This window comes from Lactuca saligna, chromosome 4, assembly GCF_052625555.1.
Source record: "Lactuca saligna cultivar CGN05327 chromosome 4, ASM5262555v1, whole genome shotgun sequence".
Lineage (NCBI taxonomy): Eukaryota > Viridiplantae > Streptophyta > Magnoliopsida > Asterales > Asteraceae > Lactuca > Lactuca saligna.
Genome location: NC_136420.1, coordinates 115105081 through 115126452, shown reverse-complemented (window position 1 = coordinate 115126452; position 21372 = coordinate 115105081). Strand labels below are relative to the sequence as shown.

At 33.6% G+C, this 21372-nt stretch overlaps 2 protein-coding genes across 2 annotated transcripts; one reads left to right on the top strand and one right to left on the bottom strand.

The window, feature by feature from the left end:
* Positions 1–10297: 10297 nt before the first annotated feature.
* LOC145042638 (uncharacterized) lies at positions 10298–12115 on the top strand. The gene is made up of 4 exons (XM_078991097.1): positions 10298–10568; positions 10962–11220; positions 11300–11494; positions 11576–12115. The coding sequence occupies exons 1-4, from the start codon at positions 10459–10461 to the stop codon at positions 11969–11971; spliced, it is 960 nt and encodes a 319-aa protein (XP_078847223.1). The 5' UTR covers positions 10298–10458; the 3' UTR covers positions 11972–12115.
* Positions 12116–12326: 211 nt separating this feature from the next.
* Positions 12327–13355, bottom strand: LOC145042639 (Rubredoxin-like superfamily protein). Its single transcript, XM_078991098.1, has 4 exons — positions 13021–13355; positions 12864–12922; positions 12658–12775; positions 12327–12574 (listed from the first exon to the last, which is right to left on the bottom strand). The coding sequence occupies exons 1-4, from the start codon at positions 13338–13340 to the stop codon at positions 12496–12498; spliced, it is 576 nt and encodes a 191-aa protein (XP_078847224.1). The 5' UTR covers positions 13341–13355; the 3' UTR covers positions 12327–12495.
* Between the last annotated feature and the right edge of the window lie 8017 nt (positions 13356–21372).

Below are 21372 nucleotides of genomic sequence, written 5' to 3'. Positions count from 1 at the left end.
AATGTATTCTGTATAGAATTTCTAGTGCTTTTGGCTTCCTCCTTGATAAAACCACTATCACAAATAGTACCACGATAAGCGAGTACTAACAGTGAAAGTGTTTTGATAACTAGTGTCGATACTTTATATCATGATCCTCCTTAGTACCTCTATGATCGTTCGGTATATACGAGTTATCTATAATTAAGATGAATAAGATGGTCGACTGAGTGACTCTGCCCTAAATCCACAACCAAACAAGGAACAGAAAATGAGGCGGAATTAATCACTCTAAGCCTGCAAAATCTTAGCTATGCACAACCCTGATGTACATACTAAGCCATCATAGCTTTCCTATACGGATCTTTAGTTCTCTTATGAATGTTGTGACTTGTTCAGATGAGTAAGTTATTATAATTACTTTAAAATGTTCCCCAAGTTTTAATCTTATATAAATATAAATTAAAATTTTAAAGTAATTCGTATTTTGAATACGTACTGTTGGTTGCTGGCGACTCCGGGGTAGTTTCTCCTGCGGTGATATTCAGAATTCGTCCATCCAATCCTAAGTTCTTTGTTATCGGGCAATCCCTCTTGTAATGCCCTGTCTCACCACAGCCATAACAGGTATGGTTTATTTCTACTCCTGGGACTTGGGAGATCGGTTGTGTCGACGCCCTGTAGAAACGGACAGTGTGTCCCTTCCTGCGGCAATTTTGTGTTCTTACACTACCGATAAGGATTATTAGTTGTGAAATGAGTATCATTGGAAATGTTTTTCAATTGATCTATTTCACAAAGTATGGACCATAGGAAAACAGGGTGTGCATGATTGGAGCATGGGACAACTGTTATTATAATTCAAGTAATAAGTTGATTATCCGAAATATTATACAATGAATAATGTGTAATCAATATGGTGACTAAATAAAAGGAGTTTTATTTATACTCAAAAGTTTGGGACCATATTGGATTCGATTATTCTTGTGTTTCACTTTGCATGTTTTGACTTCCCGAATAATAAGATTATTCAAACCATCCACAGTCAATCATACTTTGGAAGTAGGTATGAAAGAAGACTGTCATGAATCTGACTGTAGACTGTCTAAAGCGTCTTAGACATAGCAAAAGTTTGATGTAGGGTTCATGAGTGCTCCTGAAATAAGATTTGAGCATTAGATTAAACCCACGCTCACTTGGATCGCTTCATGGATTTTATCATGAGTGATTGGTGAGACGATAATATCTTATATTCTTAAAACGAAGACGTGTGAGTTGTATTTTACAAGTTGGTTGCACATTGATAATATGTAAACGCACCAGTAACTTGGTGTTATAAAACATATTGTTGTGTGTGATTTGATGAGTAAGTACAAGCGAGCATTTAAGTCGAAGTTTATCCGTTCCTTTTACCCAAAGTGGGATAAAAGCGATATATGTGGACCCTTCGATGATTTAGTGATGGCACCCTAAGCGCTTGGCCAAGTCGGGACTAACTTGATGTGTTCAATTGTAGTATGTTGTCAGTCATCATAAATCAAAAATCAGGAAACAACACATGAATAGAGAGTATGATTAAAATCCATGTCTCAGTTCATACGATATCTAAAATAAATGAATATATGATCCCTTATCTAAAGGACACGTTTCTGATATGATCAGAGTTCGACAGTGGCTTATGAAAGCTATGATTTTTTATCAGGTTCTGAAGCAGAATAGTTATTAGACTTATCCAAGTGGGAGACTAATGAATTAGGTGTCTAAGCCCATAACTATTTTGGTATGTAATTGACCCGATTGTGAGCATGGTCCTTTTGGGTTGCCTTCACCATAGCAACTGATAGGATGAACTAAGGAGAAAGAAGGTTAATTATGATTTATTAATATATTATATGAATAATATATTAAAAGAGAAATCATATTGTTTAGTTAATATTAATCAAGAATTAATAAGAGTTAATTTGTGGCTAAAAGAGATTAATTAAATAAAGGGGACTCATATTGCAATTATATGATAGTTGTAATTGGGCTATGGATTCCTAATGGAAAGGGCATTGGACGAAATCTATGGGAAGCCCATATGATTTTCGTCCAAGGGCTTTCTAGGGAACTCCATGGGTTGCTTAAGGCCTAAGCAGAGAATTAGGGTTTCACCTAAAACCCTAGCAGCCCACACAAGTATATAAAGACCCCTAAGGCTCCAAAAAACATGGCTAAGTGATCTCTAAGGGTTATTGGACGTTTTTGGTGCTTCTCCTCCCTCTCCTAAGTCATCTTCTTGCTCATTGTGTTTGTGACTCCATTAGAGGTGCAACATTTGAGGCACTAGGCTTTCAAAAGTCAAGATCAAGAGGAATTGAGATTGTTATTGCTACATAAAAATCAAGGTAAGATCCAAACCCCTTTATTATGATAATATCAATTATTATATGCTAGATCTAGGGTTTATGAGCTTTGGATGATTATTTCATGTTCATTAGACAAACTAGATCCAAAGCTTTAGGGTTTGCATGTACACCATAAGATTGATGTAGTGCCCAAATCCCATCAGTTATAGGAAGACTGGGAGGTGGCCCTTGGCATTTTATATGAAAGACTAGGAGGCGACTCCTAGCAATTTGTATGCAAGACCAAAGTTTGAACTTTGACAGTTAATTAGTTAAGTATTTGTAGATTGTATATTAGTTGTCTTTGCGATGCTTGCATGGAAGGCTAGGAGATGGATCGTGGCACCTATCTGTAAGACCCAAGGTTTTATCCCCCGAGATGGCAAGGAAGACGATGATACGAATAGTGGCATAATGGCAAGACTATGGTTTGTACACAACACTTTCTATTAATTGTTGGATATGTATGATATGTATGGCTCGTATGATGTGTATGGTTTATGGTATTTGGGGAATTCACTAAGAATTGTGCTTCCAGTTTGTGGTTTATGGTTTCAGGTACTTCCGGTTCGAAAGGGAAGGGCTCGACTTGATCGCAACGCATACACCCGTGCTTTTCCACAATTCGTGATCTTGGGATTTACTCTGATTTGTTTTACTCTTGAATACTTTTAAATGTTTGAATAGAAATAAATGAATGTTTGAATATATATATTAAAAATGAAACTTTTACCCTGCGATTTTCGGGATGTTACATTTCATCATGATTATAAGATCCCTATAATTATGGATGGTTATCAAATTCAACAACATTATTAAATCTCTATAATTAATGAATTTTGTTTAGATACATATTCAATATATTCAACTTGTGTATTTTCCTTGTATATCCAACTTGTATCTCAAATTCTGTATGTATATTCAACTTGTGTATCAAATTCTCTATGTATATTCAGCTTGTGTATTAAGTGTTAAGTATATTCAACTTATATATTCTCCATATATATTCAACTTGTGTATCAAAATTTCTATTTATATTCAACTTATGTATCAAATTATCTATATATTCGACTTATGTATCAAATTATCCATGTATATTCAACTTGTGTGTTATCCTTGTATATACTCAACTGTTGAAGAATATTGAATTTTTTTTAGAAAAGTAAGCAAATTCGAGTAATTAAACTATTTCCATAATTATGCGATTATTAAAGATGATAGTTTCAATAAATTGTGATTAACAATATGCCTAATATAACCTTTCACCTTAATTATTATTGATTTCTTAATTATGTTAAATATTTAATTAATTTAATCTGAAAAATTCTCTCTAATAAATAAAGGGTTTTTTTGTCACTTGTCACATTCTCATTCAATTTACCAAATGTAATTTTGTAGTTATTTTGAATTAATTTTTTTTCCACGTGTCATTTTATGTAATAAATGAATTATTTTTTTTCCACATAATATTTTAATGTAATAATTACAGTAAATGTAGTAATAAATGGATATTAATTTCATTAATAAACTTACATTTTAATTTTAAAATTCCCAAAAGTAAAGCTCATTAGTTTCTTTTTTTCATTTAAATTATTTGTTTAAATTTAAAAGATAAAAAATATTTTCATTAAAATAAATCATTAATTTTCTTATTTTCTTAGAAATTTAAAGTTCTCAAATATTTTGACATTTATATATAACTTTTTTTTTTTTAAATTAACTCATGTAATATATATGTCTAACAACTAGTACATATGATTTGACTATAATTCATTCTCATATAATATTTATTAGAATTGTTTTTAAATCGGCGAGTTTCCACATAATATCAAATGCATACAAGCAAATCTTGCGTCTTACTCTAGCTAGCTTGTTGTTGCTTTTTAAAGTTAGTATTCTACTATTTGGGTCCGCCCTCATGTAGAGATTTTCTAAGCTAGGGCTTAGGGCCCCTAATTATAAGGGGCTCCATATTCTCCAAAATCTAAACATTTTTTAGTCCATTAAAATAAATCAAGTGGAAGAATAAATTAGTGAACGTTGAACTCATGAAACTGAAACGGCGGTGCATTCTTCTACCAATTCTAATTTCTGCGACGTATTCATCTCATCTGTTTCCGATTTCCAAGTGAACAAGTCCGACACAGTATGAATTTGGGAGTTTGATGCATAACAACTTTTGAAGGTATGATTTTGCAAACATCTTAAGAATCAATTAAGGATTTCAAGTATTTCACTGAATTTTGCTACTGTGATTTGGGATTTAATTGGACGATAAATGTAAGTAATAATTCCTAGGTGAGAGATGTGTATATCGTTAATTTTTTTTTTCTGTTTTACTTGGATTAGTGGAGTTTTATTCAATTTTTTTTCGGATTTGGACAGATTTACCCTTTTAACTAGTTTGTGTCCCAGTTTTGTGGTCAGGAATATTTGGGATGTTTTGTTGGATTTTTCTATGGATCTTTGGTATTGATTTTGGTTTTTTTTCTTTAGTTGGACTAGTTGTTTTGGTATAGAGGGTACAGGTTACATTTTTTTGGAGAATTACATACTTTTCTAGGGTTGTTTCTTAGCAACAGTGCAAGTTACTTTCTGTGGATTTTTTAGTTCTGTGGAATTTTGTTTTCTATCTTTTGGTTTATTAACATTGGGTTACTAGGATTTGTTAAGGTCCCTCTCTATTGTTTTATATTTGATTGGTGTATGGTGTGTGAGAATTGGAGGCTACCCTTTTCAGAGCCTTGTTCTTTATATGCATTGGTGACTTCTTTGTGATTTCTTAGAATCTGGAAGTGATTGCCTGACTTTTTGGATTATATTTGTGTTATCGATTTTGTTGGATTATTGCAAGAGGTTCTATAGATATATCCTTATGTACCTATATTTGGCCATGGCTTGGTGGTGTAGAAGATTCAGCCATGGTGGTGTAGCAGATGGAGCATTAGCAATAGAAGTAGTGGATGAGGCAATGGTTTTGGATAGGTTGATCTTGTTGGCTTTTTACTTTGTTTTTATCTAAATTTGTGATTTCCATTTATTCTTTGTATTCTTTTTCTTTGATTTAAGAAAGTTTGTCGAGGCTTTGGTCTCTTTCGAAAAAAGAATCATATATAAATATTTATCAAATGCTTGTTATTTTAGGTTATTACAACAAGTAAATTCCTTTATACCATAATAAAATTATCCAAGAAAAAAACATAAAAAGATAACTTGTATGTGAAAACAATTTAGGAGTATAATAAATGCTAAAGGGCCCCAAATATTTTATTTGCTTAGGATCTTCAAATTGGTTGAGCCGCCTGCTACTATTCTATATATTTTCAATACTTTTTAAGCTATGATCATCTGCTTCATGCATCTTTCACCTTATATGAAGTTACATATGTTTTATAGAAGTGTAAAAAGTGTAAAAAAGGATGTATTTTCAATATTATTATTAAGCAATATCAAGGGTGAAAAATTAATGTTACATAACATTACATGGTAGTTTGTTTGAGTTCTGATGTTTTTGTAACTTGACCGGTCAAGTATGTCATAAGTTCCAAATGGAACAAAGAACATAATCATAGGCGGATCCAAGGGGATCCCGGGGTAGCCCGGGAAATTTTTGTTTACGAATCTTTTAATTTTTTTCGATATAATGTATATATCCGCATCCCTTCAATTATAACACAAAACAAATAGGTGAGCTACTGGTTAAGGTGTTGGTTTATTAAAGTAAAGCTCTCACGTTCAATTCTTTCTCTTTATATATCCTTTGTCTATTTTTTTTATTTTCCCAGCTATTCTATCCCACACCGGCAAACATATGTAAACTCAACTATTTTTTTCTATTATATAAGTCTGCTATCCTCATACTTCATTTGATGTCTACTTTAAATCCCACATCGATTCAAGTATCAAAATATACTTCAACTTCATATTTATATAACAATACTTGAGGTTAGCTAAGGATGCGATTAAGGTTTGGGTTTAAAACCGAAACGGAACCGGGGAAAGCCAAGTACCCCGGAAAAAAAAAAATTAGATTACCCTAAATATAAAATTGGGATACCCCTTTACTTTGGTCCTGGATTGTTATTTTTATTAAATAGAAGTGTCGGTAGGATAATTATTAAGTGTCGGTTGTATTATTTGTAATGTAACATAAAGTGTGTAACCCTCAATAGTCTAGGGACTATAATGTAAATATGTGTGTCATTTTTTATTGCAACCCAATTATGTAACCGACTCCTTTGAGCCTATAAATAGGGCCTTCGTCCATATGAAATAAACAAGCTAAGTTTGAGTGTTTAAGACTTGAGTTGATCTCAAAGTTCTTCTCTGTTGAAATAGTTTGTCTATTTCTGAATAGCAGAGTTCTATCCAAACTATCCACATAAACATTCAATTATTCAACACAATCCATCATCAAGACAATCCAACCCATCAATCAGGTATAATCTTATCCTAATATCCATTTATCCGTCATGTCGTTAAATTTGGTATCAGAGCTAAGTATCATTCTTATTATGATTATGAATATTAAATCTTTCGTTCATATGAATACATGTTCATCATACATCATCATATATATTCTTATGAATATTCATCGTTACAAACATTCATCGTTATAAGTTATTATCATAAACTCATATCCACCTACAATTTAAACATATGTCGGTAGAAGGTTTTTTACAATTATGACAATGTACCAAAAACTTAGAAACACATTTTGTTAAAAAACCCCACCATCAACATCTTATTAAAATATAATAGTATTAAAAAACCCCACCATCAACATTTATTAAAATTTATAAATCATAACTTTGAAAGAAAAAAAAATTAAATTATCATTTTGTTTCTAAAAACTATAATCATGAGTTTTTCAAGTTTAAATATTAACAAATAAAAAATCTTGAAGATAAAATAACAAGAATAATTTATTAAATATGTCTCAAGAAATAGAAAATACACCAATCATTATTAATAACGAAGAAAATGAATCAGGATACACCTTTGATGCTCTAATTAATAAAAATAATATTAATAAAGATGCTATAAGAAAATCAAATTTTACACTATCTGAAACACATAATTTTAGATATAATTCATTGAAAAATTTATTTTCTAGAAAAAATATTATATATTACGGAAAGTTTATAAGAGAAGAACTTTGAGATCAACTCAAGTCTTAAACACTCAAACTTAGCTTGTTTATTTCATATGTGCGAATTCCCTATTTATAGGCTCGAAGGAGTCGGTTACATAATTGGATTGCAATCGTTTGATTGCAAAACGACACACATATTTACATTATAGCCTCCTAGACTATTGATGGTTACATACTTTATGTTACATTACAAATAATACAACCGACACTTAATAATTATCCTACCGACACTTCTATTTAATAAAAATAACGATTCCTTCTTCTTCCACGTTGAAAGGACAGGTGTCTTCAATAATGGCTTCAATAATGACTTTTTAACATCATTGCTTACGTCATTCCTTCCGCCTCCAAAAAGACATATTTTTGATTTTTTTTTTCTTTTATTGTTAATCTTCCATGAATGGTGTTTTTTCTGTGTTTTCTGAACAGTGACTGCAATTGTGTCTTGGTGCATGCGTAATATGTTTACAAAGTTGTTTTTTGATATCAGCAGGTAATTCAGCTAATTGATGAGAAAACTTTTCGAAAGGTTGTTTGAAGGTTTCAATTGCTTTCATTGCTTCCAGAGTGATTTCGCTATTTGTTAATGAATAGATAATGAAAGTTTTACTGGCGTAAATCACTTTGATTCTTGACCTTTGATCTTTACCGTTGCCTATGCGTGATGATGCCAAATAGACACCGGGGAGTGCAAAAATTAGATGATCCTGTGTTGGTGATTCCCGTGGTAGATCATCTTTTGTTGGTTTTGAGTCGTTGCTTATTCCCATGTTTGCCAAAGTAGTGCTTGGGATAATTAGTTGAGAGTCTTCATCAAAAATTGGATAGCTAGAATGCATTTTAATGAATAATCCTCTTTCCTGTTTTGCAAATCGTGTTTTATAATTTCTAATGATAGTTTGCACAACAGAAGGGAACTCGCTAATGCAGTGTAAATTGGTGCCCTCTAGATAGATGTTGTCGATGAATCCATGAATAAAATAATCTCATAAAGTCATAAGATCTGATAAGTCGGCTAAGAAAACTGCTTTAGGACCTGGGCGTCTGGCTACTGGGTAAAAGCCCATCAAGGAATGGACTTCGGTGTATGAAATGAGGCTCTCACATAATTTGGCAAATTTTTTGGCAGATGGTTTTTTCATTGCTTCTTTTTCTTTGGTTGGTAGAATGGATTCAAGGGCAATTTTTGCATTTAATTGGTTAAGGGATCTTGGGATGGATACAGGTTTTTGTGGTGTGAAACTGGATATAGGTTTTTGTGGTGTTATGAGAACTGTTTTTGAACATTCGATGTTATCTTTTATTACTGCTTTGTATGCCTCATTGTATGCGATTTCTGCTTCATTTTTCGTTCTGTAACTTTTGTGAATGATATTTTTTCCAAGAATATATGAACTGGCGATTCCCTAATCGTCATATACTCCTTTGTTTTCTCCGTTGAAAATTACGTACCATTTCTTTATATTTTTATAATCTGCTTGTAGTGGTGGATACTCCTCCTGGTTTGGCGTCATGGTTTGTTTTTCTATTTCGAGTGCTATTTGTGGTTGACTTTCATCGGATGATATTTCTTGAATTTCTTCTTTTGGTTGCTTTGTTGTTAAGCTGCTGGCTGCTTCTTCTTTAAATGCTGAATAAGATGATAGAATTTGTATTGTTTGTTGTAGTTGCTCTTTTTCACGTTTGACTACTTCAAGCTGTCTGATTAATGATGCTTCTTGTTCTTCTTTTTGTCTGAACTGGTGTTTGACTTGCTTCATGATGGCTTCCATTTTAATATTTCTGCTGAATGAATATTTGCGCCTTTAGCAATGACGTTAAAAAGCCATTATTGAAGACGCATATCCTTTCAACGTGGAAGAAGAAGGAATTGTTATTTTTATTAAATAGAAGTGTCGGTAGGATAATTATTAAGTGTCAGTTGTATTATTTGTAATGTAACATAAAGTGTGTAACCCTCAATAGTCTAGGGGGGCTATAATGTGAATATGTGTGTCGTTTTTAATCAAACGATTGCAACCCAATTATATAACCAGCTCCTTCGAGCCTATAAATAGGGCATTCGCCCATATGAAATAAACAAGCTAAGTTTGAGTGTTTAAGACTTGAGTTGATCTTAAAGTTTTTCTCTGTTGAAATAGTTTGTCTATTTCTGAATAGCAGAGTTCTATCCAAACTATCCACATAAACATTCAATTATTCAACACAATCCATCATCAAGACAATCTAACGCATCAATCAGATATAATCTTATCATAATATCCATTTATTCGTCATGTCGTTAAATTTGCCGCCACTGAACATAATAAACATGGTATACCATAGTGGGTGTCAATGACTAAATGAAAATAATAATAATAATAAAAAATAATGATTTAGTGGCTTATTTAGAACTATTATAATCTTGATGGCTAAACTGGGACATTTTTGCGACTTTGATAATAGTGCTAAATAAGCCAGAGGTAGCATGCATACTGGATTTTTGAGACTTTGATAAAATTAAATTCCGATTATAAAAATCATGACTTAGTGGCTTATTAAAGTCAAAAACTCTTATATCTACAGGACCATTTTTGAGACTTTGATACACCAACAAGTAGAATTTGAAATCCAAAATAGGACCATTTCGTCACATCCAAAAAATTGGATCATTTATTTATATTATTGGCTATTTTATGAATATTTGAATTTATAGTATTTTTTAATAATCATTTTTGTTTTAGTGAGTATAAATTATAATCCTTAAATAATTACTAATTAGACCATGCATATTCACCGGGGCAACGCGGAAGTTGGTGGTTGCATGGATGCCTTGTCTCTCTCTCCTCCTCAAATTCAAATCATCCTCACCCCTCTTTCTCTCTCTCTCAAGAAGTAGAGATTAAAGCCAATTTCATAATCGAAATTTAATTTTATTTGATCTCATCGATCGATGCAATGGATAAATCAGAGAAACAGGATAAAAGGGAGAGAGCCAAGGAGCGTAGAGAGAAACGTCGTCAAGAGATCTCTCTAATCCGTTCGATTCCTTATTCCGATCACCAGAGGTATGCATGCATAATGCATTTCCTCTTCATACTCGTTATATTTCTCTCACATTTTGGATTGAGAACGAACTCCTCAAATTTTGCTAACGATTAATCCAATCCTTGAAATATGTTGTTGATGCCGCATCTTTTGATGAATTTGAATTCGTAATCGCTTGGAATAAAACATAAGTTTTCTGGAATCAAATCAAAATGTATTCTAAAACCAGAATTAATTTGCAACAGCTTTCAAGGATTCAATGAAATCTAATTACGTTAACCTAAATTGAAGAGATCTATGACTTTTTACTGCATTTTCGTTTGCCTTTTTAATCAGTGATTCTCTTTTGACATGATGAATTCACGAGGTTAATAGAAACTTGTCCATCTTATGGAGTGTAAATGTTACTTTAGATGGTGGTCTGCGGATACAATAGCAGTGGTAACTGGAGCAAATCGAGGAATTGGATTTGAAATTGCACACCAACTTGGATTACATGGATTAACAGTTGTTCTTACTTCAAGAGAAACTGCTGTGGGTGAAGAAGCAGCAAAAGTCCTAAAAGAAGGTGGCTTAAAAGTTGTATTCCATCAACTCGATGTTATCGATCATGAATCTATCAACACATTTTGCACATGGATAAAAGAAAACTATGGTAGCATAGATATTCTGGTAAAAAATATTTTCATTTTCCTAGAATTCAATTTCTTCAGATTATTGTGACATGTGGTTATGAGCGCAAACTTTGCAGATAAACAATGCAGGATTCAATCATAATGTTGGGTCAGAAAACTCTGTTGAATTTGCTGAAAAAGTCATCAGCACCAATTATTTCGGCACAAAAAATATGATTAAAGCTGCAATCCCATTGATGAGGCCTAATAATGCGGGTGCTCGGATTGTTTCAGTGAGTTCACGATTGGGTCGACTTAATGGCAGGAAAAATGTACGTGTAATCTTTCTCGTTTTATTTAAACAAACATGATTCTTATATTTTTATAATTTATTTTATAAAATTTGAAATTAGAGGATTTCTAATGACGAATTGAGACAACAACTAGAAGATGTAGAGTCACTATCGGAGGAGAAGATAGATGGAATGGTGAACAAGTTTTTAGAGCAAGTGAAAGATGGGAGTTGGACTTCTGGAGGGTGGCCACAAAACAATACAGATTACGCACTCTCAAAACTCGCAGTCAATGCATACACAAGGGTGGTTGCCCGGGAACTTTCGGGCAGACCCGAAGGTGAAAAGATTTATATCAACTGCTACTGCCCGGGTTGGGTCAAGACTGCTATGACTGGTTGGGCAGGGCAGGTTACTACTGAAGAAGGAGCTGATACAGCTTTGTGGCTTTCTTTGCTTCCGGATATGCGTATTAGTGGCAAATTCTTTGCTGAAAGGCGCGAGATACATTTCTGATACGAGTTTTTTTTTTTTTTTTTTTTTATTAAAAATATTATTGTAAACATAGAAGATAATCATTTTTTTTTAATTATAGCTAGAAACTGTTTTTTGTATGTTGTGATATTGATATGATTTCCTTTTCTATGTTTCAAGTTTTTTTCAACAAATGAATGGAAACTAGATTATAGTTCAAATATGAAACTTGAAGGATTCCGACAAAACTGAATTCCATCCCTCTGGCAACCAAACACACTACGGAATGGAATCTCAAATTCCAATTCCGTTAGGTGATAAGGGGTGTGTGTTTTTCCAGAAAAATATATAAACAGAGTAGAGAAGTATCTGATGCCTGCTTTATATTTCTCTAGACTTTCTTTATAAATGGTACAGTTTTAATATATGAATTTTCTGGATGGATAAAACCAGATTGTACAAATATAAATGACATGAAGCAGAGTTCTTGGAGGAAATCAGAATCTACAAAACTGAAATCAGATTACAGTAAGTTTCGGGCAACGTACCAAATTTGGGCAAACGTATTAGAAAGTGCTGTTGAGGTAGAAGTACAAGCCAACAAGCGCAACGACTCCGACAGCAATTGCAATTGGTAATGCTTTCCTGATGAAAATAGGATAAAAAGCCATTGATGAGTATAAGTGTGTGTGTTTTAGCTTTATATGTGTTTTATGTTTAGGAATTACCCGACGGCTTCATCTCTCTTGAGTTCAGCTTTCCTTGCCTTTCTAACATCTGTTGAATTCGCATTTTTGGTCACCGGAGGTGTGTATTCCCTGAATCGTCGTTTCGGGGCACCACAAACTGCAATCAATTCAAACATTTACATTCTTTTTACCTGAATCGGAAGATTCATAAGTTGTATATGGAAAATTAGGTTAGAGTTTGATACCTGGGCAGAAGTATTTATCAGGGAGCTTCTCAAAGGGGGTTTTATCGCTATAGATGTACCTGCATCCCTCAAACACAAACACACATGAAATTCACAGCGAAATTCGATCAAACATAGATATAGTAAATAGAAATTAGACAACAATCGGAAGAATTACCCGCAGTCGCGGCAAATGTAAGCTTGTTTGGAGGCAGCTCGCATGGCGAATTTGGGTGCGGCTGAGGGCTGATGGCGGGGAAGCAGTAATTGAAGGGAGGGTGAGAGATAGAATGATGATTTCAGTGCTAGCTGGTTGGATGGCCGGAGGAGGCCGACATTGCTGCCGCCTGCCGGAGATAGAGGAGAAGGTGAAGGTGTTGATCTGGTGATTGGTAGCCTGAGTGGCGTCTGGAGAGCCATTGTTTTGGATGAGATAGATGCATGTAATCTTGGTAATGGTTGTTGTATAGGCTTTTGGTGGGAAAGCGTGGACGCCATACTCCCCACATAATTGAATGCGCCAAAACGTTTTGCTTTTTTCTTTCTTTCTTTCTTTTTTTCGTGTTTTCTATATGCTTCTTGAATGTCTTTTTGAGGAAAAAGATGGCATTTGTCTTAAATTTTTATTATTTAAAAGAAAATGTTTTTAAGTTTTGTTAGTAGTCACTAGTCATTATAGTCTAGGGTTTTATCTGATATTTTGATAAGAAAAAATATTAGAAGTGCACTTTTGTCACAAAGAATGAATACATGTTGCAAGAAAAATATTAGAGTGAGTCGTTGTTTCTTGTATCAAGAGAGGATAGGCTTCAAGGTATAAAAACACATGAGTCCATGTCTAGCTTATATATAATATATAGAGTATTAGATGTTCTATCTAAATGAGCTATTAAGGAGAGAGAGAGAGAGAGAGAGAGAGAGAGAGAGAGAGAGAGAGAGAGAGAGAGAGAGAGAGAGAGAGAGAGAGAGAGAGAGAGAGAGAGAGAGAGAGATGATGTGAGTCACTAATATTTATGAAGTACAAATTTTTCTTCTAGTAACGTAGTCGCTTACTTGATTAAAAACTTAGATGTTGTTTGTTTTTAAGACGTAAAAGTTTTACAGTCTGCAAACCACATCTATATAAAAAGAGGTGGGGGGGGGGGGGGGGGGGGGGGGTCAAACGTTTACAGTCTACAAAAAGAAGATTGTTTGTTCTTTAAAATCAACAGACTGGTAGAATAAAGTGTTAAACTTTGAAGAGCTTTTTTTCAATTACCTTTTATCAGAAGTTAATAGAAATAAATTCTAAATCAAATTCAAAACAATATTTGTGTATAAATAGAACCAATCAATTGATTCAAACCATTTAAAAATATTTACAGAAAACGATATTTATGAAACAATACATGAAACCATATATAGCAAATCATCTTTAAGAAGAGCTAATTGCAAAAAACTATATGCATAAAACCATCTATGGAAAAATTTAAGGGAAATGACGCAATGGCCCTACTATGTATTTCAACTTTACCCTTTCAGTTCCTAAAGTTTTTTTCGTGTCTTTTAAGGGAACAAACTGTTTAGTGACCTGTTCATTTACTCCCTTTAACTTTTTTTAACCGGTTAAAGATGCCACATAAGCATGTTAAGTCAGTTTAATTATGACTTAGAGTAAACGACGACGTTTTGGACATGTGGTAACATAAACCAGCAAACAATCGAGTTGGACCATACGACTTTATTTTGAATATAACCCTTAGGGAGCAAGTTTTAGACGATTTATTGCCCGAAGTGATTATAAAACGCATGTTGGTGCCCTAAAATGATTACAACAACTAACTTTGTTACCCTAAATTCACAAAGAAAATTGCACCCTAAGTAAGACAAACATGCCTTCTATACATTGCACACAACAACTGGTCCTTCGAAGATCGGCGTCACATACCAACGAACGGCTCTATTACACGCGAGCCACAAGACATCTAGATCATTATTCTCCAACTTCAGCTTGAGGTTTCCCTTATCAGAGAGGAATTTTATGAAAACCAACGTCATGTCAGGGAAAGTCTTCTTCAGGAGATGGATTCCATGAATCGTGAGGTCTGTGATATAAGGGTAGGGGCTGTTGAAGGTGTCCCATTTGACCGACAAACCGAGGAACCATTTTTATTCACTCTAGCCAGCATATGTCAGTGCATTAACTGGCATAGTTAGAATGAAGAAGGTGCTTGTTGTCATAATTTTATTCGGAGTGGTCACTATTGTGGGAGTAGTGGCAGCTTACAAATGGTTCTGATGAAGGGTAGTTGCTTTGCTTTGTTTGGGTTTTGGTTTGGGGGTGTTAAGTCTTAAAATTTTTGTGCAATTCGGTAGTATAGTTATGGTTTTCTTGTTTTGGTATTAGTAGATATTGTGTTTTATGTGGCTGCCAAATATGGAAGCTACTCTTTTGGATGTCTTTTTCAATATCTAGAAGCAACATCATGAATGGTATTATGTAGGATTATGTACATAAAAGGGATTTACAAAACCCATATGAATGCAAATGAATATTATAGCTATATACACATTTTCCCTTTATTTTAGTACATGTCAACACATATTGTAGGACCCCAAGGGTTGAACTTGTTCATGTATGTTGCTCTTTTTTAAGGAAAACAATCTTGTTATATATACAGATTTGGGATCACATGTTGTAAAGGTTTAAGGAAAAAAATTGATTTATATAACCACATGTTGTAAAGGTTTAAGGGAAAAAGGTTTTGTTTTATATGCCACATTGGGATATCAAGCCCCTCAATCACCACGATTTGTACATACCAATAACTGAATAAAGTAATCACTTACATGGATAGAAAGTTACCAAAACAGGAAAAACAAAGGAATATATTATGTGTTTCTTATTATAATGAGTTATATTCAATTTCATATATGGGACAACATTGGTAAGGTCAAATATGGAAGAAAAAACCTACATGGACCACAACTGTGACATGCACTTATTCTTGATTGATAGTTGATGGGGCGATTAAGGAAAGTATTTATACAAAAGTCTCAAATAAATATTTAAAAAGCAATACAAATTACATAAACATTTAAAAGGCAATACAAATTACATAAGCACCCTTTTCTATAACAACCTTTCAACATATTCCATTAAAAGCAAAGAAATTACATAAATACCCTTCTCCATGCACTACATCAACACTAATCCACATCCATAGGCTTTGATGCACTGCTACCTTCACCTTTAATTTTTTTTCCCAACTTTATTTTAAGGATTCTTTCAGGCTTCTTCATCTATCTTGGTTGCTCTATTTTACTAAAATGCACTTCATGCTCATTAACCTTGGCATCTTAACCACCAACATCAGCCATTACAGCATCTTCCCCATCGAAACCAGCCATTGCAACATCTTCCCCACCCCTTTCCATGTTCACTGACTCTTGAGTTTGTCTCACACCCTGTGTTTTCCTACCATTAGTTTTAGGAGGCCTTTAAACTGGAGGATAAGTGGTCTTGTTGTGTCTTTTCTGTTTGCATATACCACATCATACAGATTTCCCAGCCTTTGATATAGTGTGTCTGCCAAGCCTTTCTGAACCATCTTTTTTTCTCTTCATAGTAGTTCTGCCAGGCATTCTTCTTTTAATTGGGGGGCAAAGGAGGGATTTTGTTTGTAGATAGCCAGATGTTAATTCCATTCATCCCATGTATGGGCTCTTTGTAATTATTATGGCATAATATTGTAAAGTACATTCTGTTGACATATGCTTGATAATGTGTAGTGTTTAAGAATGATAATGTTGCAATTGAGTGTACACAACCATACCCATTCAATTACCACAACCTACATGTAAATTCCCTCTTCTAGACATCAATAACATAAGACTGATCCAGGTTTCTTGTTTCAAACTTATCATCCCATAAGAAATAACTTGCTAATACCTAAATTTAGTAACAATAGTTAACTATAACTCAAAGTTGTGAAGTATTAATTCAATAGTATAGTTAGTGACATACCTTTGCTTCATTTTTAACAAATTCAACTTGCCCCTGATGTCAGGACATACATTTAAACAATCACATCCTTGTCCCTGAAGTTGCATTTTGATCATCATTTTCATGACATAAATATGAATATTCTCTAACATACTAATAATAGGTTTCGTCCTAGCATCCATTATAATACTATTGAAGCTTTCTAAGTATCCATTCTCCACAAATTCATAACATTGGTGACCTTTGAAGAAAGCCAAAGACCATGTCCTAGGATCCCTCTCTATAAGATACATAAAGGCAACAAGATTTAGTTCTTGAATCTCCTTCATGGCTACATTGAAATTTGTTTCATTAATTACTTTACTGTCCCTCTAGAAAATATTTTCAAATTGTGCTCCAAAAAATTTCTTTCTAAATTTAGCATAGATATGCCTTGCGCACCATCTATGTTATGTTGCTGGAAGTACCTCTTTCACTGCCTCAACAAATCCCTAAATATGTTCAATGATATAAAAATTTAGAAGGACATACAATATGTTGTAACACATTAACAAAAAAAAAGTAGCATACCTTGTGTTGATCAGATATTAGCACAACCCTAAATCCTTGATGTTGAAGGTTCAAGTGTTCTGTAAGATTATCAATAAACCACTTCCAATTTTCTTTGTTCTCTACACATACAACATCTCAACCAATTAAGGTATATGTCATTATTAGCATCCCTACCCACAGCACAAAGTAGCTCACCCTAGCAATAACTTTTCGGAAAAACAACCAATAAGGTTAATTATCCCTTTACACCTTTCCCCTCTAACCATCTTTCACTCTCTAAAAACATATGTAAATCCTATTGATGTATTTTTTACCATCATGCATTAAATCAACAAAAAAAATTACAGTTAAACCTGGATTTGATCTTTTAATCTCCTCGCCATATGACCATAGCTTGGCATAGTTGTCTGCAATTTTTCCTTCCACTAGAGTCAAAGATGATTTCTTGGCTCTCCTACACTGACTCATACTCACTTTCAATGCCAAATGTGTTTTACACCTCCTCTCTATGCAGCCTCATCTTCTTATTGTTTACAAATTCTTAGGTAAAATGGCTTCCTATTCATCTGTAAGTGATAATTAACCCAAATTTAAAATTCCTAGAACAATTATGGTTAATTACTAAAGACATGATCTAGAAAGACTTATCATCACTCATCCATGACCTCCAAAGCCTAAATGTACAACTTCTATCACAACATTTAACTAACAGTCTTCTACTATCATTTTTCTTAAAACATAGTTGATAACCATTAGCAACTGCATAATTACATAACATGTTTTTGCGTTGTTTGGGATTCTCAAACCTCATACCTAACACAGGTTGTTGCTCCTTCCAGGGTTGCTCTTCATTGAAACTATTTGGCAAATCAATATCAACATCATCCTCATCATCTTCATTCTCCCCTATGTCATCATTAACAACTTCACTTTCACCTACACTGTCACTCATCTCATAATTTGGCTTATTATATTTTTTGAAAAAATGAGGGTTGTCATTATCATCTGTATGCCATGTCTCATTTGTTTCACTATCATTGTGGACATCATCAACAACTTCTTCATAATTAGTATCAACAACTTCCTCTCTTTCTTCATCCAACCACTCTTGCATGTTAGTAGTACCAAAATAGTCTACATACAGTGGGAGTACGACACCACATTCATACGCAATGGATATGAAAGTGGAATAATCAAGTTCATTCCTAATTAACCTCAAACCTTTTGGAAAATCGATATCAGGAAGACAGTAATAAAGTTTCTCACATTTTTCTGCTGTGAATCTTTCCATGAACGCGTAGCAATCGTTCTTGTGCATGCTTGCGAAATCAATGTTCTCTAGTCTCTGCGTAGTACCATCAATATATTGTATGGGGTATCTTTCAAAGATTCCTTGAAAATGCACATCGATAGTTGTGACATCCCCATTTTCACGGCCAGAAAAGACCGATTTTGTTTATGTTTTGTTTAAAAATTAGAGTAACATTTTTAAGAAAAGTATTGCAGAATTTGTTCCCAGAAAAACATGATAAATGTATTATCAAAGCATTTCCGAATAAATGTATTTTATTCTTTTTTAAAACATTTGGGATGCCATCGTCAATACGATAACAAAAGCATAAACAGAACTTACATTCATTATCACTATATATCTCCTTAATCTTTCAATGTAATGTAACTTCATATCGATACCTGTGATACAAATAAGTTTAAGTGGCTCAGGTTGGGAAACCTGGTGAGTACATAGGGATTTCAATCCCACAATGTTATATCATATATATAATTTAGAACTCACAAAATATCAATTTCCCCATATATATAATCAACTCTTACCCCCACCGGGTTAATCCTCACAATGAGACTATCCATACTCTCGGACCTTAGATTTTACCTCTTACTCCAGGATATAATCCACGTTCTTAAATCAATAATTGTGTCCATTCCATACTCTCGGATTAGGGACAAGTGTCAATGTCTAAATCCATACTCCCGGATTTGTGACGAATAACTATGTCCTATCCATACTCCCGGACTAAAGACAACTGACTATGTCTTAATCCATACTCCCGGATTAATGACGTTTGACTATATCCAATCCATACTCTCGAACTAGGGACAATAACTATGTCTAATCCATGCTCCCGAATCAATGACATATATTAAAGTTCTATTCTCTTAGTATAACTCACTCGTACTCGTAAGAAGATACTACCCAATATTCCTCATAATTAATTTAGGTTTACTCTTGATCCTAAATTATCATATATAATCAGGTATGTTCTTTAACATGTATTTCAAGCAACATCACATAATTCGCACATAAACATATATTTAATACTTCAATCAATACTTGTATTAAAATCATGTTCATGAAAGGGACTATGCACTCACTTGTTAAGGTGGTGATTCCAAACTCATACAGCGCTTCGCTTCATAAAAATAATTCCTTTGACGAAACCTAGTACTATTACCACTAGATTTTAGTCTAATGTTAACCGTGACTAATTATTAGTCTTATTATGTCACACCCCAAAACCATGAACGGCGGAAACGTTCTGGGGCGGAGGACGTCATGTACAGTATCACAACAATGAAAAGTAGTAAACAAGCAACAACATCATCCATTGCATTAATAATATAATTTTAATACAAGTGTGTTTTGTCAAATTATAATAAACACTAAAGTATAAATCAAAATGAAAGATGAGTCTTGAACGAGCTCCATCTTCTCTAAACCTTGCATCGATACCTATCTACTGTTGACCTGAGGATACAAGTTATTTTGAAAGAGAGTATCAACTTTAAATATGGTGAGATCATAAGTATTTTAGTGTTTGTATTTTTAATAATGTATTTGTAAGAATGTGTTTGTAAGACTGTATTTGTAAGTATGAGTATGTAAAAGTTTTGAATAACCTAGAAAACCCTATGCTTCCTACTAAAAGTAGCCTTCTAGCAAGGTATCTAGTATCTGACTGTGTCTCTTGTAAGAGTGTGTATTTTCCCAAATCTGACTATCATTGACCAAAAATATAGTTTCTACATTACCGTGCATCGTGTGAATGTTCACGAAGTGAATGTAATGGGAAAATGAAATAGTACTATGGTGTAGTATCAAATAACTACAACCTTACTAACTACCTTAATTCTATGGTAATTTCGTAAGTACTGTAGTATTTGTAATAAGTGACTACTTCTGTACTATTTTGCCTTATTTGATGGATAAGGCATAATGTGATGGCTAGATCCCAGGCTAGACGCTCTCCTGTCAAAGAGATTTTGGGACCCATACACGACCCCTGCATATCTGCAAGCCGTGAACATCCACATTACTATGATCACGTATACCCAATATAACTATCACAATGCGTTGTGATTCAGTGGTATAGTTAGATCCTGAAATCATTCCATGCTATAGCACCTAGTGATGTCTTGTTCTATTATCGTATATGTAAATGCACTCATGTAAGCGTAATCATTTAAACGTATAGTAGTGTACTGTAATGTTCTGTGTGTGCTAGTTGTAATGTGTGTTCTTCCTCTGTCTAGCCTGTATGTTTGTTTCTCTTCACTATGTATTATGCTTATTTCTCATCACTATGTATTATGTTTGTTTCTCATCACTATGTATTATGTTTGTTTCTCATCATTAAGTATTATGTTTGCTTCTCATCACTATGTATTATGTTTGCTTCTCATCACTATGTATTATGTTTGTTTCTCATCACTATAAGTTATGACTCATGTATGAACTGACTCTTTGTATGATTCATTGTTCTAGTATTAGTAAAACCCTAAACTACGCATATTGTAGCTTACTAGTAATATAACTTGTATGTATGAACATGGAAGTATACCCTTGCTACCTAAGGGTACTGAATGAACTGGAAGAACCTTTATGACTATATATGTACACATGATATATAACTAATATTTAAACGACCTTCGGACGGATACCTGATACTCACCATACCACATCCCAACGGTTAAAAG